Source organism: Rhinoraja longicauda, chromosome 3 (genome assembly GCF_053455715.1).
Source record: "Rhinoraja longicauda isolate Sanriku21f chromosome 3, sRhiLon1.1, whole genome shotgun sequence".
NCBI lineage: Eukaryota > Metazoa > Chordata > Chondrichthyes > Rajiformes > Arhynchobatidae > Rhinoraja > Rhinoraja longicauda.
Genome location: NC_135955.1, coordinates 60,660,165 through 60,686,316, shown reverse-complemented (window position 1 = coordinate 60,686,316; position 26,152 = coordinate 60,660,165). Strand labels below are relative to the sequence as shown.

The window sequence follows — 26,152 nt, the reverse complement described above, 5'->3', positions numbered from 1 at the left end:
CGATTCGGGGCGGGCGAAGACGCTGCCGCTGCACATCGGGGCAGTTGGGGCTCCCAACAATGAAGCTCACGCCGGGCGGAAAAAATCCCGCGGCCTATTTCCGGCCGTGCTGGATGGTGAAAGAGCCGCAGCAGACCGACCTAAGCCCCGCACTGCCGCTGCCGAAGCTCCCGAGGTCGGCCCCCACCCAGGGGCCTGCGAGCTTCCGATATCCACACAGCCTGCAGCCGAAGCCTCCGAAGGTGAGTCACTGCCGCAATCGCCGCGTCACCACAGCCTCCGAAGGCAGCCAGCTCCGCAGGTGGTGAGTACAGTCCGCGGGCTCTGCGAACCAGAGCCCAGGTGGTCCCAACTGGAGACCGCCAGCTCCAGGTGTTTGGCCGATGGTAGGCCGCAGCGTGAACGGAGACACGGCCCAGAAAAAAGGTTGGGTCTCCGTTCAGAAGAGACAGTTTTACAGCTCCCCCCCCCCCCCCCCCACACATAACACACAAAAAACACTACATCACATCTAAACACTACAATTAGGACAAAAAACAACAAAAAACACTAAAGACAAATGGACTGCAGGTGAGCCGCAGCTGCTGTGCAGTGCCGCCACCACCCTTTGGGTAAAAAAAGGTACTCATTCGATTCCTATTACATCCTTCCCCTCTCCTCTTAAACCTATGCCCTTTGTTCTTAATTCCCCTACTTTGGACAAAAGACTCTGTTTATTAACCCAATCTATTCACACGTTACACCTCTATAAGATCACCCCTCATCCTGCGCCTCAAGGAATAAAGTCCTAACCTTCTCAACCTCTCCAAATAATGGGTGGTCAAGAAGGTTTTCGGCACGTTGGCCTTCATCAGTCACAGTATTGAGTACAGAAGTTGTGAAGGTTATGGTGCAGTTATAGAAGTTGGTCAGGCCACATTTAGAGTTGTGGGCATCATGTTATAGGAAAGATGTTGTCAAGCTGGAAAGGGTGCAGAGAAAATTTACGAGAATATTGGCGAGAATATTTACGAGAATATGGGGGAGGTTGAGCAGGCTACTATCTATTCCTTGAAGCGCAGGAGGATGAGGGGTGATCTTATAGAGGTGTACAAAATCATGAGAGGAATAGATCTTGTAAACGCAGGGGAATCGAGAACCAGAGGTCAGAGGTTTAAGGTGAGCAGAGAAAGATTTAATAGGAACCTGAGAGATAACTTTATTTTACATAGAGTTGTGGGTGTATGGAATGAGATGCCGGAGGAAGTAGTTGAGGCAGGTACTATTGCAGTGTTCACGAAACATTTAGACAGGTACATGGATGGGATAAGCTTAGATATGGGCCAAGGCAGACATTTTCCAAATTCTCCTGAAGATAAAGCACATAGGTTGTTTAGTTTAGTTAGTTTATTGTCACGTGCACCGAGGTACAGTGAAATGTTTTTGTTGCATGCTAACAGCGGAAAAAGTCAAGTCAAGTCAAGTCAAATTTATTTGTCACATACACATACACGATGTGCAGTGAAATGAAAGTGGCAATGCCTGCGGGTTGTGCACAAAAAGAATTACAGTTACAGCATATAAATAAAGTTAATAAGTTACTATTAGTGTCGACAAAAATTTCGTCTCTGGGGTTATAAAAGTTGACAGTCCTGATGGCCTGTGGGAAGAAGCTCCGTCTCATCCTCTCCGTTTTCACAGCGTGACAGCGGAGGCGTTTGCCTGATCGTAGCATCTGGAACAGTCCGTTACTGGGGTGGCAGGGGTCCCTCATGATCTTGCTTGCTCTGGATCTGCACCTCCTGATGTATAGGTCCTGCAGGGGAACGAGTGTAGTTCCCATGGTGCGCTCTGCCGAATGCACTACTATCTGCAGGGCCATCCTGTCCTGGGCAAAGCTGTTCCCAAACCAGACTGTAATGTTGCCGGACAGGATGCTCTCTACAGCCCCAGAGTAGAAGCAATGAAGGATCCTCAGAGACACTCTGAATTTCCTCAGTTGTCTAAGGTGGTAAAGGCGCTGCTTAGCCTTACCCACCAGTGCGGCAATGTGCGTTGCCCACGTCAGATCCTCTGCGATGCGGACTCCCAAGTATTTAAAACTGCTCACCCTATCCACAATAGACCCATTTATCTCCAGTGGCGTGTACGTCCTTGGATATTTAGCCCTTCTGAAGTCCACAATCAGCTCCTTTGTTTTAGTGACATTCAAGAGGAGGCTATTGTCCTGACACCAGGGTGCCAGATCAGCCACCTCCTCCCGGTAGGCCTTCTCATCGTTGTTGGAGATCCGGCCCACCACCACAGTGTCATCAGCAAACTTGATGATGGAGTTTGAGCTGAACCTGGCCCCACAGTCATGTGTGCACAGGGAGTACAGTAGGGGGCTAAGGACGCAGCCCTGGGGGGATCCTATGTTCAGGGTGAGGGAGCTAGATGTGTGTTCCCCCATCCTGACCACTTGGGGCCTGGCAGTGAGAAAGTCCAGGACCCAGGCACACAGAGGGGTGCTAAGCCCCAGTTCCAGCAGCTTCACAACCAGTCTGCTGGGGACTATTGTGTTGAATGCTGAACTAAAGTCAATGAACAGCATCCTCACATAGCCCCCCTGGCTGTCCAGATGAGAGAGAGCGGTGTGTAGAACCTGGGAGATCGCATCATCCGTGGACCTGTTCGGACGGTATGCGAACTGTAGTGGGTCCATGTTGCGAGGAAGGAGGGCGCAGATGTGCTTCTTGACTAGCCTCTCAAAGCATTTCATGACAACCGAGGTGAGGGCCACCGGTCGGTAGTCATTTAAACATGCTGGAGAGGCATTCTTTGGCACCGGTACAATGATGGATCTTTTGAAGCATGCAGGGACCACGGACTTTGCCAAGGAGAGGTTTAATATTGTGGTGAGCACTGGAGCAAGCTGAGTAGCACAAGACTTTAGTACTCGCCCAGATATACCATCTGGGCCTCCAGCTTTCCTCGTGTTCACACGCGTCAGAGCCCACCTCACCTCATGCTCGGACACCGAGAATGTGTGCACATCCCCGGCGGTGGATCCCCCTCCAGCCTCGCTAGCCAGCGCCCCTTTGGTGCTGTGGTGTTACCCGTCTCAAACCGTGCATAAAAAGAGTTCAGATCATCAGCTAAGGAGGAGCCGGCACTTCCGGTTGAGGGGGTGCTGGACCTGTAGCTAGTTATAGTCCGTAGCCCCTGCCAAAGGCGCCTGGTGTCCTGCTGCTCCATCTGTGACTCCATCTTGTCCCGGTACCTCCTTTTTGCATCCTTCACTGCCCTTCGCAGTCGGTAGGACTCTCCCTTGTAGTCGTCCATGTTGCCGGATGCCAGGCCACGCGAATAGACCTGTCCACCCAGGGTTTTTGGTTAGGGAAGATACTGACCCTTACCGTGGGGATGATGGTATCGGCTATTGTGGCAATGAAGTCCGTAACCGCTTCCGCAAACTCATTTTCGTCTCTGGAACTGGCTTGGAACATGTTCCAGTCGACTTCGCTCAGTGCATCTTGCAGCATGGCCTCTGAATGGTCAGCCCACCGCTTTACGTCCCTCGTCACTGTCGCTTCCCGTACTATCCGTTGTTTGTACTCCGGCAGCAGGAAAATGGCAGCGTGGTCAGATTTCCCAAAAGGAGGGAGAGAAACGGCCTTGTAGCCTTTCCTGAACGGCGTGTAGCAGTGGTCCAAAGTTCTTTCCCCCCTGGTGACACACGTGACGTGTTGGTAGAAGTTGGGCATGGCCTTTTTGAGATTTCCCCTATTGAAGTCTCCAGCCACCAGCACAGCCGCATCAGGGTTCTTGTTTTGGTGTTGACACAACACATCGTGTAGGGTGGACAGTGCCACGTCGGTGTCCGCATGCGGTGGGATATAGACGGCTGTGATGATCACCGAGCTGAACTCCCGCGGTAGGTAGAATGGTCGGCATGAGATAGTTAGATGTTCCAGGTCCGGCGAGCAGGAACGAGAAAGCGTCTTAAAATTTCCAGGATTACACCAGTTATTATTGGTCAAGAAGCAGACTCCTCCGCCCTTGGATTTCCCGGATTCTTCCGTTCTGTCTGCCCGGAAAACAGTGAAGGACTCGGATGGGCAGATCACCTGGTCAGGCACCAGCGGGGTCAGCCATGTTTCAGTCAGACAAAGGATGTTACAGTTCTTTATGTCCCTCTGGAATCTGATCCTTGCCCTCAGGTCATCCAGCTTGTTCTCCAGGGACTGGACGTTGGCCAGAAGTATGCTGGGCAGAGGTGGACGTAAGGCTTGGGTTCTCAGCCTGTTCCGAATCCCCCCTCGCTTCCCTCGGTGTTTTTTCCGACTTTCCCACTGACCTGCGCTCCCACTGCTGCTGCCCCGGTGCGCTCCTTTGATGATCTCTATCGGTATATCGGTGAGTAGTTTTCTGTTTAATAGTGCTCCGGTAGCGCTCGAGTTTAATTTTACGAGTGTTTCCCGGTCGTACATTGGTTAATGCTAAGTGCTAGCACACGCTAGAGCACTTAGGGATAATTTTAAAGTAAACATACCAGTTTAAAACGCACAGTTCCCGCAGAGCTACTACGACGGCGACTGGACTGGACCGCGCCATCTTCGATTACAATCGAACCATTCACAGTGTACAAATAGTCGATAAGGGAATAACGTTTAGTGCAAGATAAAGCCAGTAAACTCCGACGCGAGATATAAGGTAACGCGAGATGTAAATTGAGTCAATGGAAGGGAGGTTGGTTTGTGTGAGGGTCTGGGCTGCGTCCATAATTTTCTGCAATTTCTGCGGTCTTGGACGGAGCTGTTCCCAAACGAAGCTATAATGCATCCCGATAAAATGCTTTTTACAGCATATCTGCATGTTGGTGAGAGTTGTTGGGGTCATGCCAAACATCCTAAGCCTTCTAAGGAAGTAGAGGCGTTGTTGTACTTTTGTGGTTGTCGCTTCCATATGGGTGGTCCAGAAGTTGTTGGTGATATTTGCTCCTAGGAATTTAAGTTTTCAACCATCTCTATTTCGGCACCGTCAATGCAAACTGGGGTATGTGTACAACTTCGCTTCCTGAAGTCAATCACTATCTACTTTGTCTTGCTGACTTTGAGAGAAAGGTTGTTGTCTTGCATCAGAACACGAGGTTCTCAATCTCCTTCCGGTACTTCGTCTCATCATTATTTGATATCCTGCCCACAATGGTGGTGTCATCTACAAATTTGTAAACCGAGTTAGATTTGTACATGGGAGGCACATTCGTGGGTGTACAAGGAGTAAACAAGGGGACTGAGAACCTTGCAGAGCACCAGTGTTGAGAATTATCGTAGAAGATGATTTGTCCCCTATCCTCACTGATTGGGGTCTGTTGGTCAGGAAGTCGAGGATCCAGTTGCAGGGATGAGTTCTGACTCCAAGTCTCGTGAGTTTGGTGAAAAGCTTGGATGGTATAATGGTGTTAAAGGCAGAGGTGTAGTCTATGAATGGGAACCTGACGTAGGTGTCTCTCTTATCCAAGTGTTCCTGCAATGAGTGTAGGCCAAGGCATTGTTGTGGCGGTAGGTGAACTGCAGTGGATCAAGGTCGCTTGGTAGAATGGATTTAATGCGTTCCATAACTAGCCTCTCAAAACATTTCATGATGGTGGATGTCAAGGCAACTGGACTGTAGTCGTTTAGGTATAATGAGGTCTTGCTTTTATTCAGCACCGGCATTATGGTGGTCTTCTTGAAGCAAGTGGGTACCTCAGAACAGAGGAGAGATTAAAGCTGTCCGTTAACACTCCCGCTAGATGGTCCGCTCAGCTACTAATGACACGGCCAGGAACTCCAACTGGGCCTGTTGCTTAACTAGGGCCAGTTGCTTGCTGACATAACCTCTGCAATAGTAACTCAGGGAAGAGGCACATTCTGTATACTAAAACTCTCGTTTGTTTATTCGTTTGTTCCTGAACTAGAGCCAAAACGGTGCACAATAGCACAACAATTTTTGGCCCACCTTACTCATCGTCGTCCCTTTGGTACTAATGGAAGAAGTTTCATTGAAATCGGTGTTGTATTTTTACAGTTATTCACATTTTAAAGTTTAAATCTATCTTCGAGGGAGGGGGAGGGAGGGGGGTAGAGGGAGGATAAGGGGTGTTGAGGGGGATGGAGTGGCGGGGGGGAGGGAGCTGGGGGGTGGGAGGGAGCTGGGGGGTTGGAGAAGAGGGAGGGGGGAAGGGAGGAGGGGGGGAAGGGGGAAGGGAGGAGGGGGGGAGCTGGGGAGAGGGAGGGGAGGGGCGGGAGGAGAGGGTGCTGAACCAATGCAGGAGAGGTTTGGGCCCAACGGGTCCCTTTGGTCTAGTTTGAGTCTAAAGGGCTAGGTGTCACCACCCTGTTGACCTTCTGCTCAAAGTGAGCATAAAAAGTATTCAATTCATCAGGTGGGGTCGCATTAACACCAATGATGTTGCTTGACCTTGCTTTGCAGCCAGTTATCTTATTCAGACCATGCCATATTCTCCGTGTGACTTCAGTTTGTCCCGGTATTGTCTCTTGGAATCCTTTATGTCTTTGCAGAGATCATAGCGGGCCTTCTCGTTATTTAACTGGTAAACCTACCTGACATTCTGAGGTAAGGACTGAAGGAGGAAACATCACATTATAATCCAGTCCATCACATCATAATCATAATTTGCTGGGCATTGAATGCACAGCTTGATACAATATAAATTGGTAGATGAAGGTTAAAAGAAATAAAGATAGGGAATTGCCATGATTCATACTGACACAATAATAAAATAAAGCATTATTTGAAAGATGTTAAGGTAGAAATCAAACTTTTGGGGATAAGCAGTCTCTGTAGGAAAGTTTATCAATGATTAGATTGCTTCCAAGCTTTGGTTATGTGCATTCCAATGGCGTCTCTAGATTTCCACATGATTTTCTTCAGGTAAAGCGAGCTCAGTGCTGTAAGCCTTTGTTCACTTGAATTATCAGCAACATTAGTCAGCAGCTGTCTAAGAGACAACCATTACATACAATTATTCATATTCTATTAACCATAGCAGAGAAATGTGACATTTACAGAACAGCAAGTTTCTATTGTATTTTTTCTTGAATAGTAAGGGTGAGGGTGTCAGGGGTTATGGGGAGAAAGCAGGAGAATGGGGTTGAGAGGGAAAGCTAGATAAGCCGTGATTGAATGGCGGAGTGTTCTTGATGTGCCAAAAGGGCCTAATTCTGCTCTTAGAACTTATGAACCTATTACATCAAATGGAATACATACAAGACAAGCTGGTTAAGTAAATTTATACTTTTGATCAGTGCAATGAGATGCTTTATTAATGTAAAAAATACCAAAATATTGTTTAGTAACAAAATTGGTGGGAATATTCACATGAAAGGTGATTGTGTTATATCATTTAAAAAATACCATGCCATAACATACGATGTGATATTTTAAAAACCGCATAGTCCTTCCCAAGTCCAGTTGGTAGAAAAGAAGGTCACATTTTACAATGAAAACAGAAGATTGAGAATGGCATATCCATTTATTTTTTGATTTAGGGATGCACAGATAACTGTGCAAAAATGGCTGCCCTAGTTCTTTCAAAGAATGATCTAATTAGTGCAAATGACTAAAACAAAATTTCAAATATTTATGTAATTAATTCCCTGTAAAGGTTTCTGTTGAATTTTCTTTCATCACCACTTCAAACAATGTGGTTAAGTATGGAAAAATAAACTAATTTCAGTTTTGTTCCTCTGCCAATTAAATATGTTTCACCAGTTACCTGTCTTACAGCTATTTGAGTCTATCTATTTACAGCTATTGAACATAGTTTCTTATTACTCCACCAAAAACCATCATAGTTTATAAAATATTGTTAAATCTTCCCCTAACTTCCTGTTCCCTAAGATCTAAATCACTCCACATCCTACACAACTCGTATCACCAGTTTGCTCTCCGAGGTCTTGATATCTTTCCTTAAGTGTGGCAGTCAGAAATTAACACAATACCAGTTGGTAAAAGGGTCCCGACCCGAAACGTCACCCATCCCTTTTCTCCAGAAATGCTGCCTGACCCGCTGAGTTACTCCAGCACGTTGTGTCTATCTTTGGTATAAACCAACACCTGCAGTACCTTTCTACACACTCCAGAAAAACTAATAGCTTATGCGCAAGTTCATTGCTATTACTATTTTCCTTTTGTTTCAACCTAGGGACCCCATGCGTCTTAGTGGCTGTCATAACAAAGTTGCTGGTCTCTCTTTTGCTGAATCCTCTTTAAAATGGTACAATTTTTGCTTGCATTGTCTCCCCTTGTTCCCAAATTAAATTGTATGCATTTGCTTAGTTTGATCACTCGGAAATTATTATTTTCTCATTTTTTGCCATACTTTCGAGTTTTATGTCACTTGCAAATGTTCACATTGTGTTCTGCACACCAAATGTAAAAATAAATTCTAAAGGTAATGGTATCCTAATTCCATTCCATGTATACTTCCCTCTAGTGGGTAAAATAAATGTTCACAACCATTCTGTTTTCCACCTAGCTATTTTTGCATCTAGATTACAACTGTTCCATTGTTGCCATGGGATTTAACTTTAGAAACATCTATTATGTGCCAGAGAGTCACACAGCGTGGAAACAGGCCCTTCGGCCCAACTTGCCCACATCGGTCAACATGCCCCTACTACACTTGCCCCACCTCCCGCATTTGGCCCATATCCCCCAAACCTGTCATATCCATGTATCTGTCTAACTGTTTCTTAAATGTTGTGATTATCCCCGCCTCAACTCCCACCTCTGGCAGCTTGTTCCATATACCCACCAGCCTGTGTGCGAAATAGTTGCCCCTCAGATTCCTATTAAATCTTTTCCACTTCACTTTAAATGTATGTCCTCTGGTTCTCCCCTACTCTGGGCAAGAAACTCTGTGCATCTACCCGATCTATTCCTCTCATGATTTTATACACCTCTATATGATCACCCCTCATCCTCCTGCGCTCCAAGGAATAGTCCCAGCCTACTCAACCTTTCCCTATTGCTCAGAACCCTTGAGTCCCAAGCAACAACCTCGTAAATCTTCTCTGTACCCTTTCCAGCTTGACAACATCTTTCCTATAACATGGTGCCCAGAACTAAACACAATACTCTAAATGCGGCCTCACCAACCTCTTATATAACTGCAACATGACCTTCCAACTTCTATACTCAATACTCTGACTGATGAAGGCCAACGTGCCAAAAGCATTTTTGACCACCCTATCTACCTGCGACGCCACCTTCAAGGAACTATGTACTTGCATACCTGTACTCCTTGGTCCCTCTGCACAATAACATTCCCCAGAGCCCTTCCACGTAGGTCCTGCCTATGTTAGATTTTCCAAAATGCCTCACATTTCTCTGTATTAAATTCCATCAACCATTCCTCACCCTAACTGATCAAGATTCTGCTGCAATTTTTCACAACCATCTTCACTATCTGCAATACCGCCAACTTTTGTATCATCTGCAAGCTTCCAATTGAATCATAGAGTGCAGCACAGAAATAGGGCCTTCGGACCGTCACGTCCATGCCAAACTTTGTGCCAATCCACACTAGTCGCATGTGCCCAAAATAGGTGCATATCTTTCTATGACTTGTCCTATCAGGTGGCTGAAAACGTCACTTCAATGATTGTGTCCGATTTCGCTACCTCCTGGCAGCAAGTTTCCGATATCAACCATTCACTATGTAAAAACCATTTCCTTCAAACCCCTTTAAAACTTCTTCCACTCATCTTAAATATCTGCCCTCTTGTTTTTGATACCTATGCCATGGGAAAATGATTCTGACTGTCTACTCCTTTTAATATTACATACCTCTTTCAGGTCACATCTCAACCTCCTTCACTCCAGGGAAAACAACTTATCCAACTTCTCCTCATAACTAAAGTCTTCCAACTCAGGCAATTCCTTGGTGAATCTCCTCTAAATTCTACCAACACAACCACATCTTTCCTCAGTGTTCTAATCAGAAGTACACACATTATCCCAAGTACAGTCTAACCATGAGTATGTCTTCCTCACCACCATATCTACCGGTGTTGCCACTTTCAGGGAATTATGGACTTCAACCACAAAATCCCTCTGTTCAGCATCATTTCTTGGCGTCCTACCTTTTAATGCATATGTTTTATCCCTACTTAACTTCCAAAAGTGCATCACCTTGCAATTATCGGGATTAAATACCATCTGCCCAACTTTCAATAGACAATAGACAATAGGTGCAGGAGTAGGCCATTCGGCCCTTCGAGCCAGCACCGCCATTCAATGTGATCATGGCTGATCATTCTCAATCAGTACCCCGTTCCTGCCTTCTCCCCATAACCCCTCACTCCGCTATCCTTAAGAGCTCTATCCAGCTCTCTCTTGAAAGCATCCAACGAACTGGCCTCCACTGCCCTCTGAGGCAGAGAATTCCACACCTTCACCACTCTCTGACTGAAAAAGTTCTTCCTCATCTCCGTTCTAAATGGCCTACCCCTTATTCTTAAACTGTGGCCCCTTGTTCTGGACTCCCCCAACATTGGGAACATGTTTCCTACCTCTAATGTGTCCAATCCCCTAATTATCTTATATGTTTCAATAAGATCCCCCCTCATCCTTCTAAATTCCAGTGTATACAAGCCTAATTGCTCCAGCCTTTCAACATACGACAGTCCCGCCATTCCGGGAATTTCACCTAGTGAACCTACGCTGCACGCCCTCAATAGCAAGAATATCCTTCCTCAAATTTGGAGACCAGAACTGCACACAGTACTCCAGGTGCAGTCTCACCAGGGCCCGGTACAACTGTAGAAGGACCTCTTTGCTCCTATACTCAACTCCTCTTGTTATGAAGGCCAACATTCCATTGGCTTTCTTCACTGCCTGCTGTACCTGCATGCTTCCTTTCAGTGACTGATGCACTAGGACACCCAGATCTCGTTGAACATCCCCTCTTCCTAACTTGACACCATTCAGATAATAATCTGCCTTTCTAGTCTTACTTCCAAAGTGAATAACCTCACACTTATCTACATTAAACTGCATCTGTCATGTATCCGCCCACTCACACAACCTGTCCAAGTCATCCTGCAGCCTTATTGCATCTTCCTCACAATTCACACTACCCCCCAGCTTAGTATCATCTGCAAATTTGCTAATGGTACTTTTAATCCCTTCATCTAAGTCATTAATGTATATCGTAAATAGCTGGGGTCCCAGCACCGAACCTTGCGGTACCCCACTGGTCACTGCCTGCCATTCCGAAAGGGACCCATTTATCCCCACTCTTTGCTTTCTGTCTGTCAACCAATTTTCTATCCATGTCAGTACCCTACCTCCAATACCATGTGCTCTAATTTTGCCCACTAATCTCCTATGTGGGACCTTGTCGAAGGCTTTCTGAAAGTCGAGGTACACCACATCCACCGACTCTCCCCTGTCAATTTTCCTAGTTACATCCTCAAAAAATTCCAGTAGATTTGTCAAGCATGATTTCCCCTTCGTAAATCCATGCTGACTCGGAATGATCCTGTTACTGCTATCCAAATGCTCAGCAATTTCGTCTTTTATAATTGACTCCAGCATCTTCCCCACCACTGATGGCAGACTAACTGGTCTATAATTACCCGTTTTCTCTCTCCCTCCTTTCTTAAAAAGTGGGATAACATTTGCTATCCTCCAATCCACAGGAACTGATCCTGAATCTATAGAACATTGAAAAATGATCTCCAATGCTTCCACTATTTCTAGAGCCACCTCCTTAAGTACCCTGGGATGCAGACCATCAGGCCCTGGGGATTTATCAGCCTTCAGTCCCATCAGTCTACCCAAAACCATTTCCTGCCTAATGTGGATTTCCTACAGTTCCTCCATCACCCTAGGTTCTCCGGCCCCTAGAACATTTGGGAGATTGTGTGTATCTTCCTCAGTGAAGACAGATCCAAAGTAACGGTTTAACTCGTCTGCCATTTCTTTGTTCCCCATAATAAATTCCCCTGCTTCTGTCTTCAAGGGACCCACATTTGCCTTGACTATTTTTTTCCTCTTCACGTACCTAAAAAAACTTTTGCTATCCTCCTTTATATTATTGGCTAGTTTACCCTCGTACCTCATCTTTTCTCCCCGTATTGCCTTTTTAGTTAACTTTTGTTGCTCTTTAAAAGAGTCCCAATCCTCTGTCTTCCCACTCTTCCATTTGATCCAACTTTCCTATAGATTAATTTCCATTTATCTATAAGATGCTGTAGCCTGAGATAACCTTCCTTGCTATCTACAACACCACCAATTTTCATGTAATCTGTAAACCTACTAATCATACCTCCTTAATCATTAAACCCGCTGACAAGGGAGGGGCTGTGGTAGTCTGGCGTGCTGACCTCTACCGGACCGAGGCCAGACGACAACTATCAGACACCTCTTCCTACCTATCCCTGGACCATGACCCCACCGACAAACACCAGACCTTTATCAGCAGCACCATCACGGACCTCATCATCTCCGACGATCTACCCCCCAGTGCCTCCAATCTCATAGTTCCCCAGCCCCGCACGGCCCGATTCTACCTCCTACCCAATATCCACAAACAGAACTGTCCCGGCAGACCCATTGTCTCTGCCTGCTCATGCCCCACCGAACTTATCTCTACCTTCCTCGACTCCATCCTATCCCCCCTGGTTAAATCCCTCCCCACCTACGCCAAGACACCTCACACGCTCTCCATCTCCTCGATAACTTCCGGTTCCCAGGCCCCCACTCCCTCATCCCTCATCTTCACCATGGATGTCGAGTCACTCTACACTTCCATCCCCCACAAAGATGGTCTCGAAGCCCTCCGTTTCTTCCTCGACCGTAGAACCAGCCAATCCCCATCGACCAACACTCTCCTCCGCCTAGCAGAGCTGGTTCTTACCCTCAACAACTTCTCCTTTGACTCCTCCCACTTCCTCCAAACCAGAGGCGTAGCTATGGGCACTCGCATGGGCCCTAGCTACGCCTGCCTCTTTGTCGGGTACGTCGAACAATCCCTGTTCCAGACGTACACTGGCCCCATCCCCGAACTCTACCTCCGCTACATCGATGACGGCATTGGTGCTACCTCTTGCACCCATGCAGAACTCACTGACTTCATACACTTCACCTCCAATTTCCATCCTGCCCTTAAATATACCTGGACTATCTCCGACATCTCCCTCCCGTTTCTGGACCTCACCATCTCCATCACAGGAGACAGACTAGTGACGGACATCTACTATAAACCCATTGACTCGCATAGCTATCTGGACTACACTTCGGTCCCCTGCAAAAAGTCTATCCCCTACTCCCAATTCCTCCGTCTACGCCGCATCTGTGCCCGGGATGAGGTGTTTCACACTAGGGCTTCCGAGATGTCCTCGTTCTTCAGGAAATGGGGCTTTCCCTCCTCCATTATAGATGAGGCTCTCACTAGGGTCTCTTCTACATCCCGCACCTCCGCTCTTGCTCCCCCTCCCCCCACTCGCAACAAGGACAGAATCCCCCTCGTTCTCACCTTCCACCCCACCAGCCAACGGATCCAACATATCATCCACCAACATTTCCGTCACCTACAACGGGACCCCACCACTGGCCATATCTTCCCATCCCCTCCCCTCCCCTCTCTGCGTTCCACAGAGACCGTTCCCTCCGTAACTCCCTGGTCCACTCGTCCCTTCCTACCCAAACCACCCCAACCCCGGGCACTTTCCCCTGCAACTGCAAGAGATGCAACACCTGTCCCTTTACCTCCCCCCTCAACTCCATCCAAGGACCCAAACAGTCTTTCCGGGTGAGACAAAGGTTCACCTGCACCTCCTCCAACCTCATCTATTGCATCCGCTGCTCTAGATGTCAACTTCTTTACATCGGCGAAACCAAGCGCAGGCTCGGCGATCGCTTCGCTCAACACCTGCGCTCGGTCCGCATTAACAAAACTGATCTCCCGGTGGCCGAGCACTTCAACTCCCCCTCCCATTCCCAGTCTGACCTTTCTGTCATGGGCCTCCTCCAGTGCCATAATGAGGCCCACCGGAAGTTGGAGGAACAGCACCTCATATTTCGCCTGGGCAGTTTGCAGCCCAGTGGTATGAACGTCGACTTCTCCAACTTTAGATAGTTCCTCTGTCCCTCCCGTCCCCTCCTCCTTCCCAGATCTCCCCCTATCTTCCTGTCTCGCCCCCCTGACATCAGTCTGAAGAAGGGTCTCGACCCGAAACGTCACCCATTCCTTCTCTCCCGAGATGCTGCCTGACCCGCTAAGTTACTCCAGCATTTTGTGAATAAATCGATTTGTACCAGCATCTGCAGTTATTTTCTTATACCTCCTACATTGTTGATATACCTCACAAGCAGCATGCCACTGGTCACGAAATTCCAATCAGAAAAGTATTTTTCCATCACCACCCTCTGCATCTAACCACCAATCCAATGTTTGATCTAATTAGCTACCTCACCTTGGGATCTCATGTGTCTTAACCTTCCGAATCAGCCTATTTTGTGATCTTTTAGGATTTTCATAAGTGAATGGCCTAATAAAGTCCACATAGACAATGCCTATTGCCCTACCTTCATCAATCTTCTCAGTAACCTCCTCAAAAATCTCAATCAAATTAGTGAGCATTCCCCTGACATAAATATCCTTAATCAGCCCTTCCCTTTCCAAATGGACATTTGAGACAGATACGATAACAACATTTAAAAGACATTTGAGAAGGTACACGAATAATAAAGATTTAGAAGCACATGGACCAAATGCTGGCAAATGAGACATTTGGGCATCTTGGTGACATGGAAGAACATGTCTCTATGACATGCTCCAGACCACACAATCGCAATGAATGTATTTTAATAGAGTTTTACCCATATTTTTTTTAATACTTGAATTCAAACCAACAAACCATGTACAATATTACTCATCAAAGTTATTTTTAAACTGAATGTAGTGGACTGAGAGTAATTAGTGTTGAATCTTCATTTAAAGAGACATGAGCCATGAGAGAAAAAACACACCTTGAGTTTCTGAACTTCCCTTAAAATATCTTCATACACTTGAGTAAACAGTTCTTCTGGGGATTTTGTTCCATCCAAGTAAACTGAGGGGAAAGAACACATACATTTTCATACATTCTGCCTTTAAAAATTATAATTAACAGCATTCTAACAATCATGATTAGGTAAATAAACAATTATAAACAAAAATAATCAATGCTTACTTATATTGTCTGCTATCTCTTCCATTTCTTTTTTGTTTTTGAGGTACATTGGCCACACATGTCCATCAAAATATCCAGGTGGGTCTGGTGGTTCATAAGTTCTTAAACTAGATAAATAGAAACATAGAAAATAGGTCAAGGAGTAGGTCATTCCGCCCTTCGAGCCAGCACCACCATTCAATATGATCATGGCTGGTCATTCACAATCAGTACCCCGTTCCTGCCCTCTCCCCATACCTCCCGACTCCGCTGTCTTTAAGAGCTTTATCTAGCTTTCTCTTGAAAGCATCCAGTGAATTGGCCTCCAGTGCCTTCTGTGGCAGAGAATTCTGCAGATTCACAACTCTCTGGGTGAAAAGTTTTTTCATCATCTCAATCCTAAATGGTCTACCCCTTATTCTTAAACTGTGACCCCAGGTTCTGGACTCCCCCAATATCGGGAATATTTTTTCTGCATCTAGCCTGTCCAATCCCTTAAGAATTTTAAATGTTTCTATAAGGTTTCCACTCATCCTTCTAAATTCCAGTGAATACAAGCCCAGTCGATCCATTCTTTCATCATATGTCATTCCCGCCATCCCGGGAATTAACCTCGTGAACCTACGCTGCACTCCTTCAATAGCAAGAATGTCCTTCCTCAAATTAGGAGACCAAAATTGCACACATTACTCCAGGTGTGGTCTCACCAGGGCCCTATACAACTGCAGTAGGACCTTCTTGCTCATATATTCAAATCCTCTCGCTATGAAGGCCAACATGCAATTTGCTTTCTTCACTGCCTGCTTTACCCACATGCTCACTTTCAGTGACTGATGTACAAGGACACCCAGGTCTCGATGCAACCCCCCTTTTCCTAATCTAACACCATTCAGATAATAATCTGCCTTTTTGTTCTTGCCACCAAAGTGGATAACCTCACATTTATCCACATTATACTACATCTGCCTTGCATTTGCCCACTCACCCAACCTATTCAAGTTACCCTGCAGCCTCATCGCATCCTCCTAGCAGTTCACACTGCCACTCAGCTTTGTGTCATCCACAAACTTGGAGATGTTACATTTAATTCCTTTGTCTAAATCATTAATATATATTGTAAATGGCTGAGGTCCTAGCACTGAGCCTTGCAGTAGTTCTGAAATAAAATTTAGCTTACAGTTTCAGATAATTAGATTATAATATTCCATTATATTTTAAACTTCTAATTACCATCTTCGTCTCTTGCACTCCTCATACGGAATGGAGATATAATAGCGCTGATTAAAAACATCATTCAATGGCCTAAAAACAAATGAGAGCATGTATGCCATGTTACAAATTCAATGATATGCATCAACACATTCAAATAGTTATTAAACTGTGACTGAAGACCAATTCCATAAAATTTTGATTAGTACAATTTAACACCTATATCATCCTTTGGACCTTTAATTACTGCTGTGCTTCAGGAGGTGCAAAGCAAATTAAAAGCAGGGCTGCACAGAGTTATGACACAATGAACTTCTCCTCCCTTGGGCCAGCCACAGCTTGTTCATATTTTGACTATTTTCTTTCCAACCCTTGTTAATGTATAGATTTGACACAATAATCTAATAAAAATATGACATAATATTTATAAACAATTATGATATTACTGAATCTTTAAAAGATATAGGAAACATACTTATAATTGTAAAGAAGGAACCCTTCTATTATTAGGATGCCGAGGTCATTGTACTCTGGAGCTACTTCTTCCTTACGGAAAGCAGCTATATTCTTCACCCTGCCATATACTGCATTCATCATTGCTTCCATATCTAAAGCTGTAATGACTAAACAAAAATTATTAAAATTATTAAATACCTATTAAATTTTGAAATAAAATATAAATGCATCAATGCACACATAGTAGTAGAGGTTTTCCTTTGTTAATGTTGTCTTTAGTAGAGGTCTAACCATTTCATGGTGGTTTGAATTTCTAGACGAAAACACTCGATCAGAAGCAGGTCAGTTTGTAATGAGTAAAAGTAAAGATTCCATTCTGTTGGAGGACATCAATTTCGCGGGGAAGCAGGGGGAGGAGGGTGTAGAACATTCAACATTCTTTGCATGTTACTATAAGGTCTTATAAAGTCAAAGTATGGGAGGAGAAATGTAATGACAGTTTTGTAAAAAGGCAGTGTTATTCTAAAGCAAAATCTCTGACCACCCTTTTATAATCATTGCATTAAAAAGCCTTTGCCTGAAATTAAATAAATCTCACCATCATACTGCTGAAAGCCATCTTCTCCAAACTCCACATCAGCAGACTCCTGAAGATAACATAGAACCATATTAGTTACAAATACAATCCAAAAAACATTTTTTGATTCACAGTGCAAAACATTGGCTTCAATGTCAGATGTATAAGATTTGAGGTTGCTGAAAGTTTAGGCCTTAAGCAATCCTGCTGCCATGTTTCCAGAAGACTGGTGTAGCGAAAAGGATTAAGGAACTGCATGGGTTTTGTTGCATTGCACAAAGGAGATGAAATCCTTCTTAAAAAGGAACAAAATATTCATAAATCTAATGAGGAAAAAAATGTGACGTGAAAATTATATCAATTTCATACTTAATTGCAATACTTAAGGCAGAGATTTAAGTCTTTCAGAAAACAAATTACATAAAAACAGATTGGAACAAAAAATTCAGAGAGTGAAAATAAATTTGTAAAGGTCAATAATTGAACATAAACAGTCTCTTGCAATTGTTTTCATACTAACCATTCTAGCACATTCAGTTTGGATTTTGGAATATTAGGCTTAGACACTCCAGGACTCCATTGCCCTTGCTCAGCTTCAGAGGCTGGAATGGTTCCAGTTTATTTACTGTACACTAGTCAAATTCTGTCCTTCCATATCAATACTATTTGCAAAAGATTGCAAATCTTAAACATTGACCGTTTCTCTTTCCGCAGATGTTGCTTGATCTGTTGGATTCTTGCCCAGGGTTTTCTGTTTTTGTGTAAGATTTCCAGCACTTGTGATTGTTATACTTTATTTTTCAATGCTGAATCTTTCTGGATTTCATCTGCAATTATATGGGCCAAATCCAGACAAATTGGCCTACCTCAGATAAAAAGCTTGGTCTGCATGGATCAGTTGGGTCGGAGGGCCTGTTTCCATGCTGTACAACTCTATGGATGGAAACGTGTGAACAATGTCACAAGATCTGGAATGAATCTTACTTAATACTGCACTATCCCTCGAATAACTGAAAAGCACTGCAATATTTATAATGTTTGCAAAATTGGCTATGGCTCCATCTTTTACTTTGTTGGTCGTAGATTATTGACATCAGTTTTGAAACCAACGTGTTCAACCACTCATTGCAAAGATGTGCATTTGTTTTCCTTCAGCTTTACATGGTTACTCATGTAATCTCTTAAACCAGGGGCCTCCAAACCTTTCAGCATGAGGGCCACATGATATATTTGGCACATTTTGGCCTCAGATAAAATTATTTATAAAACAGAAAAAATACAATGACCACCAGTGGGCATGCAGACACTATAGAAATATATGGTATAATGGCGGAGTGACCACATGTGTCACCGTTGCAGTGACTCACGAGTGGGCACTCCGCTAAGAAATTATTAAAATGTAAAATTATTAAGTTGGCAGCTGCATACATGCCCTCAACTTGATAGCCTACCTGACGTGTAAGTTTGGAAACTGCCGCCGAGATCGGCCCTGAAGACCGGAGAACCGAGAAGGGAGCTGCTGGCGATGACGGACGGGGCCAGTAGGAGAGGGGTAATGCCTCCAGCGCCTGCAAGGTGGGTTGCAGAAGGCGTTTCCCCCGGGACACACAGGCGGTCGGTCGGGCAAGGAGAGGTACGTCGATCGACGGGTCGTGCCAGTCGAGGGCGACGGAGGAGGCCCTGCAGCAGCCTGGGGCTCGTCTGGATCGAGACCCGCTCCAGTACATCCAGCGTGCTGACCCGACTTTGGACTTTTTGTAAACGGCGCCAAAATAAGGTGGTGACTTGTGCACATGTGATCTATGCTAAAATAATTCCACTGTGCAGTGCACACGTGACAATAAACCACCATTCATATAGGCACCTAAAAAAACGTTCCCACGCTACCACAGAACCCGCAGCATGGAACGTGCTTTCTGCGGGCCGGATAAAATCTTGTGGCGGGCGGGCCGCAGGCCACAGTTTGGAGACCGCTGTCTTAAACAGATTGCAACAATAGCATAACTATGTTAACGCAGTTGGTGTTAATTAGCACTTTCAGTGGAAGTCCTTTGACAGCATTTACAGCATAGATACTGTATAATGACACTTCCTCATTATCTGAATGAACTTTCAATTTTTTCTTCATGTTAAATGGACTACCAAAATGCTAATTATTGTTACATAATGACTTGTTGCATTTCCTCAAATAGCCATTAGAATTTATTTTGAGAAGTTAATAGAAGAGGAAAAAAAGTATGATATTGAGCAATATAATTTGGATGGGTCACTGAAACGTTACTGATCTTCAATAAAAAAAACTGCTGAATGAATGAAAATACAGGAATAATACCTACAATTCTTATTCAATAAAAATATTTAGAGTAGATTATATCTTTACCTTGAAAAATGTATCTTGACTTATTAAAGAGCTGTTTGAAAGTGCTTTCTTGAGACTGCATGCAATTGTGGTTTTTCCACCATTTGTCATGCTGAATTAAAGAAAGAGAACTACATTTATACTTGTAATCGGCAAAGATAATATATCACAGCATATTCAGAAAAAGGTGTTAGCAATGTTCTATTGTTACAATGTTCTAGGTGTTAGCATATTCCATTAAAATAACTTGAAAAGAACACTATTACATTTCTAAATCCCTTGGGGTTAATCTAGATTTTATTTTCTCCCCAGAATATTGGGGCATATATTCAAGAATATTGCAGCAAATGTTATGGAAAGAGAAATGTAGAACACAGTTTTAACATAAACATTGGGAAATAGGTTCAGAATAATAGGAGATAAATTAAGGCTCACTAGTGTTCTTTGAAGCAGAGGTATGGCAAAAATTGCAAATTTGAAATAAAAAACTATAAAGTCCTTACAATGCACGACAATGATATTCTAATTAATGGTATTTTAACTTTTGGTTTCTCATTTGAGATGCTAATAATTATGTTTTAGGTTTACCTGAATGATGCTTGGATTAAAGGATATTATTAACTATAAAGAGAGGTTGAACAGACTTGGATTGGTTAAGTTAATAGGGCAAGATATGGATTAGATAAGAGTAGAGAGTCACAAGCCTTTCCCAAGGTGGAAATATCAAATACTACAGGGCATAGCTTTAAGGTGACAGGGGCAAGATTTAAAAGAGATGTGAGGGTGGTGTGTGCCTGGAATGCACAGTGGGGGTGGTGGTGGAAGCACATACGATAGTGGCTTTTAAGAGGTTGTTGGATAGGCACATGAATATGCAGGGAATCAAGGGGTGTTATTCATGTGTAGGCAGATGAGGTTAGTTTATCTTCGCATTATATTCGGCACAGACATTGTTGGACGAGGGGCTTTTTCCTGTGCTGTACTTCTCCATGATCTATGTTCCCTAACTGCTCCCATCCACCCTGATTTTATCCTGTGATAGATATATCCCAACAATTTCTTTGTCTCTTTCCCAGTTTTGACAAATTAATGAACTGAAATATTACCTGTTTCCCTTTCAACAGATGTGCTCTAATCCAATGAGTATTTCCACCATTTTCTATTTTCATTTTAGATTTCAATCTACGTTTTTTTTTAAAACATGCAAAACTGGCTGTTGCCTGCTAATGGCTAAAGATAACTTTCTTTCATTTTGATATGCTCACAATTTAAGCAATCACGTTAAATTGGATATAAATTTGCAAAGCTAAATTGTGACAGATTTAGTGTTACATTAAATCAAAAATGTGTGTGAATATGTGTGATATGCTAATAAGATTGTCATGAATATAAACAAACATTTTCACTACAAACAGACCAGCAGTTTAAATCTTTTTGAAGTACACCAGCAAAAAATGAATATGGTGACAATTAAAATAGATGGGGAGACAATTGATACATTAATCAATTTTAAAGCACCAAATGTCTTGTCCGAGTGGATCAGATGCATACCCCAAATATTAAGGACCAATGGCAAATGAACTAACTAACAGAAAACAAATGACTTTCCTGTGTATTCTATATGAGTAGCAGAAATCCTTATAACTTGTTATGTCATTTAACAAGATCAAAGTTGATGCAACTTCATATCTCATTCAGCATGCAGATGACATTTGTGCTTGTGCGCGGTTGGAGAATGAGCTCCGGAGCCATTCTAATCTGAGCACTGCCATAGCAAGAGGTCTCTGCTAAACAAAGAAAACGCTTCATATAGGTTCTCAAAGTTTCCTCAAAAAGTGACAACTTTACTGATTCATGGGAATCTCTATTCAGTCAGAGACAGGTGAATTTATAATGGGAAACAAGAAAATGGCAGAACAGTTAAACGAGTACTTTGGTTCTGTCTTCACTAAGGTAGACACAAACAATCTCCCAGAAATACTTGGGGACCGAGGATCTAGTGGGAGGGAGGAACTGAAGGGAATCCACATTAGTCAGGAAATGGCGTTTGGTAAACTGTTGGGACTGAAGGCAGATAAATCCCCAGGGCCTGACGGTTTGCATCCCAGAGTACCCAAGGAGGTGGCCCGAGAAATCGTGGATGCATTGGTGATCATTTTCCAATGTTCTCCCGACCCTGGATCAGTTCCTGTGGATTGAAGGGTCGTCAATGTAACTCCACTTTTTAAGAAAGGAGAGAGGAAACAGGGAATTATAGACTAGTTAGCCTTACATCAGTCATGGGGAAGATGCTTGAGTCGATTGTTAAAGATGTTATAGCAGCGCATTTGGAAAACAGTGACAGGATCGATTAAAGTCAGCATGGATTTATGAAGGGGAAATCATGCTTGACTAATCTTCTGGAATTTTTTGAGGATGTAACAAATAGAATGAAAAAGGGGGAGCCAGTGGATGTGGTGTATCTAGACTTTCAAAAAGCCTTTGACAAGGTCCCACACAAGAGATTAGTGTGCAAAATTAGAGCACATGGTATGGGGGTAGGGTATTGACGTGGATAGAGAATTGGGTGGCAGACAGGAAGCAAAGAGTAGGAATTAACACGTCCTTTTCAGAATGGCAGGCAGTGACTAGTGGGTGCCGCAAGGCTCAGTGCTGGGACCCCAGTTATTTACTATATAAACGATTTAGACAAAGAAATTAAATGTGACATCTCCAAGTTTGCGGATGACACAAAGCTGGGTGGCAATGTGAGCTGCGAACTGAATATTCAGGGTTATACGTCCTATAGAAAGGACAGGCAGGTGGGCAGATGAGGTAGGGTAGCTCTGTTGGTGAGGGATGAAATTCAGTCCCTTGCGAGGGGTAACATAGGGACTGACGATGTAGTCACTATGGATAGAGTTGGGGAATTGTAAAGGTAAGAAGACATTAATGGGAGTTATCTATAGGCCCGCAAACAGTAGCCCGGACATAGGGTGAAAGTTGCAGCAAGAGTTAATACTGGCATGTAACAAAGGTAATGCCACTGTGGTTATGGGGGATTTCAATATGCAGATAGACTGGGAAAATCAGGTTGGTTCTGGACCCCAAAAAAGGCAGTTTGTAGAGTGCCTCCAAGATGGATTCTTAGAGCAGCTTGTACTGGAGCCTACCAGAGAGAAGGCAATTCTGGATTTAGTGTTGTCCAATGAACCAGATTTAATAAGGGAATTCAAGGTAAAGGAACCGCTTGAAGGTAGTGAACATAATATGATTTGTTTTTATCTGCAATTTGAGAGGGAGAAGGTTAAATCAGAAATGTCAGTGTTGCAGTTGAACAAAGGGGACTATAAAGGCATGAGAGAGGCCCTGGCCAAGGTCGAATGGAAAAGGATCCTAGCATGAATGATGGTGGAACAGCAATGGCAGGAATTTCTGGGACTAATCCAGAAGATGCAGGATCATTTCATTCCAAAGAGGAAGAAAGATTCTAAGGGGAGTAAGAGGCAACTGTGGCTGATAAAGGAAGTTAGGGATGGAAAAATACTAAAAGAAAAGATGTATAACATAGCAAAGAGTAGTGGGAAGCCAGAGGATTGGGCAACTTTCAAAGGACAACAGAAGGTAGCAAAAAGAGCAATATGGGCTGAAAAGATGAAGTATGAAGGGAAGCTGGTCAAGAATATAAAGAAGGACAGTAAAAGCTTCTTTAGGTATGTTAAGAGAAAAAGATTAGTAAAGACAAATGTGGGTCCCTTGAAGGCAGAAACGGATGAAATTATTATGGGTAACAAGGAAATGGCAGAAGAGTTGAACAGGTACTTCGGAACTGTCTTCACTAAGGAAGACACAATCTCCCAGATGTACTAGAGGACAGAGGATCTAGGGAGACAGAGGAACTGAAAGAAATTTGCATTAGATGAGAAATAGTATCGGGTAGACTGATGGGACTGAAGGCATTTAATAATAATAATAATAATATATTCCTTTATTCGTCCCACACCGGGGAAATTTACAGTGTTACAGCAGCAAAGTGGATAGCAAGAGAGCAAGAGATCATTCATTATAAATAAAAGATACATAAATAGTCAACAGTTTTCTGTGTGTTCTTAGCTGTTATTGTTGACTCGTCTGCTGGGAGCAGTGGTGGTTCATTATAAATAAAAGATACATAAATAGTCAACAGTTTTCTGTGTGTTCTTAGCTGTTATTGTTGACTCGTCTGCTGGGAGCAGTGGTGGTTGTGCAGTCTCACAGCAGTGGGAAGGAAGGACCTCCTATATCTCTCCTTCACGCACGGGGTGGAGTCTGCCACTGAAGGAGCTACTTAGTGCAGTGACAGTGTCCTGCATGGGGTGGGAGTCGTTGTCCAGCAGCGATGTTAGCTTTGCCATCATCCTCCTCTCTCGCACCACCTGCTCTGAGTCGAGGGGGCAACCCAGGACTGAGCTGGCCTTCCTGACCAGCTTGTCGAGTCTCTTCCCTTCCGCCACTGAGATGCTGCTGCTCCAGCAGACCACTCCATAGAAAATGACCAATGCAACCACCGTGTTGAAGAAGGTCCTTAGGAATGCCCCCTGCACTCCAAAGGACCTGAGTCTCCTTAGCAGATAAAGTCTGCTCTAGCTCTTTCTGTATAGCGCATCGGTGTTTTCAGTCCAGTCCAGTTTATTGTTGAGGTGGACACCCAGGTACTTATAAGAATCCACCCTCTCCATGTCCATTCCTTGGATGTTCACCGATGTCGGGGGGACCTGGCTGCGCCTGCGGAAATCTACCACCATCTCCCTGGTTTTCCCCGCGTTGATCCGGAGGCAGTACTGCTGGCACCAGTCCACAAACTCCTTGATCAGTTCTCTGTACGCCCTGTCCTCGTTGCCCGTGATGAGGCCGATAATGGCAGAGTCGTCAGATAACTTCTGTAGGAGTCTGCAGAGCTGTGCCTGAAGTCCACAGTGTACAGGGTGAACAAGAATGGAGCAAGCACTGTTCCCTGCGGTGTTGCAGACCACCCTGTCCGAGCCCCGGTCCTTTGTCCTCACATACTGTGGTCGATTGGTGATATAGTCCAGAATCCAGGATGTGAGGTGGTGATCAACTCCTGTGCGCTCCAGCTTGCCCCCCTGAAGCCCCGGCTGGATGGTGTTGAATGCACTGGAGAAATCAAAGAACATGATTCTCACAGTGCTATCTGGCTTCTCCAGGTGTGAAAGAACTCTGTTCCGTAGGTAGATGATGGTGTCCTCCACCCCGATGCGAGTCTGGTAGGCGAACTGCAGCGGATCCATTGATGGTCTCACCAGGGGGCGGAGATGGGCGAGGACCAGACGCTCCAGTGTCTTCATCAGGTGTGATGTCAGTGCCACCGGCTGTAGCTGTTGAGTTCCTTCAGGTGCGGCGTCTTTGGTACCGGTACCACACAGGACGTTTTCCACAGCTGTGGAACTCTTCCCAGTTTCAGGCTCAGATTGAAGACGTGCTCCACTATTCCGCACAGCTGGTCTGCACAGGCCTTGAAGAGCCTCAAGCTGATGCCGTCCGGACCGGCCGCCTTCCTCGCATTGATCTTCCTGAGCGCATTTCTCACCTGGTCTGTGGAGAAAGACAGATTGGAGCACAGGGGCTGAGTGCTCAAGAGTGTGAGAGGAGGAGGGGGTGGGGTGGAGGGGAGCAGGTGGGGGTGGTGGGGTTGGGGCAGGAGAAGCAGAAAAATGATTGGTCCAAGTCAGCATGGCTTTATGAAGGGGAAATCCTACTTGACTAATCTTCTGGAATTTTTTGAGGATGTGACAAGTAAAATGGATGAAGGAGAGAGCCAGTGGATGTAGTGTATCTAGACTTTCAGAAAGCCTTTGATAAGGTCCCACACAGGGGGTTGGTGAGTAGAATTGGGGGGTAGGGGATGGACATGGATAGAGAATTGGTCGGCAGACAGGAAGCAAAGAGTAGGAATAAACGGATCCTTTACAGAATGGCAGGCAGTGGCGAGTGGAGTGCCGCAAGGCTCGGTGCTGGGGCCGCAACTATTTACAATATATATTAATGATTTGGATGATCGAATTAGAAGTAACACTAGCAAGTTTGCAGATGACACAAAGCTGGGTGGCAGTGTGAACTGCGAACAGGATGTTAGGAGGTTGCAGGGTTACTTGGACAGGTTGAGTGAGTGGGCAGATGAATGGCAGATGCAGTATAATCTAGATAAATGCGAGGTTATCCACTTTGGCGGCAAAAACAAGGAGGCAGATTATTATCTCAATGGTGTCAGATTAGGTAAAGGGGAAGTGCAACGAGACCTGGGTGTCCTTGTACACCAGTCACTGAAAGCAAGCGTGTAGGTATAGCAAGCAGTGAAGAAAGCGATTTGAGTGTAGAGGATTTGAG

At 44.6% G+C, this 26,152-nt stretch overlaps 1 protein-coding gene across 9 annotated transcripts in view; it reads right to left on the bottom strand.

Annotated features, from left to right (window-relative positions):
* Window positions 1-6,152: 6,152 nt before the first annotated feature.
* LOC144592039 (nicotinamide riboside kinase 1-like) overlaps window positions 6,153-26,152 on the bottom strand; it is a 36,170-nt gene continuing 16,170 nt past the window's right edge. For 6 of the 9 annotated variants that reach the window (XM_078396255.1, XM_078396253.1, XM_078396251.1 and 3 more), the window contains one exon: window positions 23,761-25,360. In XM_078396255.1, the coding sequence (XP_078252381.1) occupies window positions 24,391-25,360 (970 nt within the window). In that variant the 3' untranslated portion in view covers window positions 23,761-24,390. Of the gene's footprint in view, window positions 6,965-14,563; window positions 15,090-15,209; window positions 15,317-16,418; window positions 16,491-16,872; window positions 17,021-17,451; window positions 17,501-19,810; window positions 19,902-23,760; window positions 25,361-26,152 lie in introns of those variants that run through there. The other 3 variants (XM_078396259.1, XM_078396258.1, XM_078396260.1) reach the window with 2 other exon arrangements.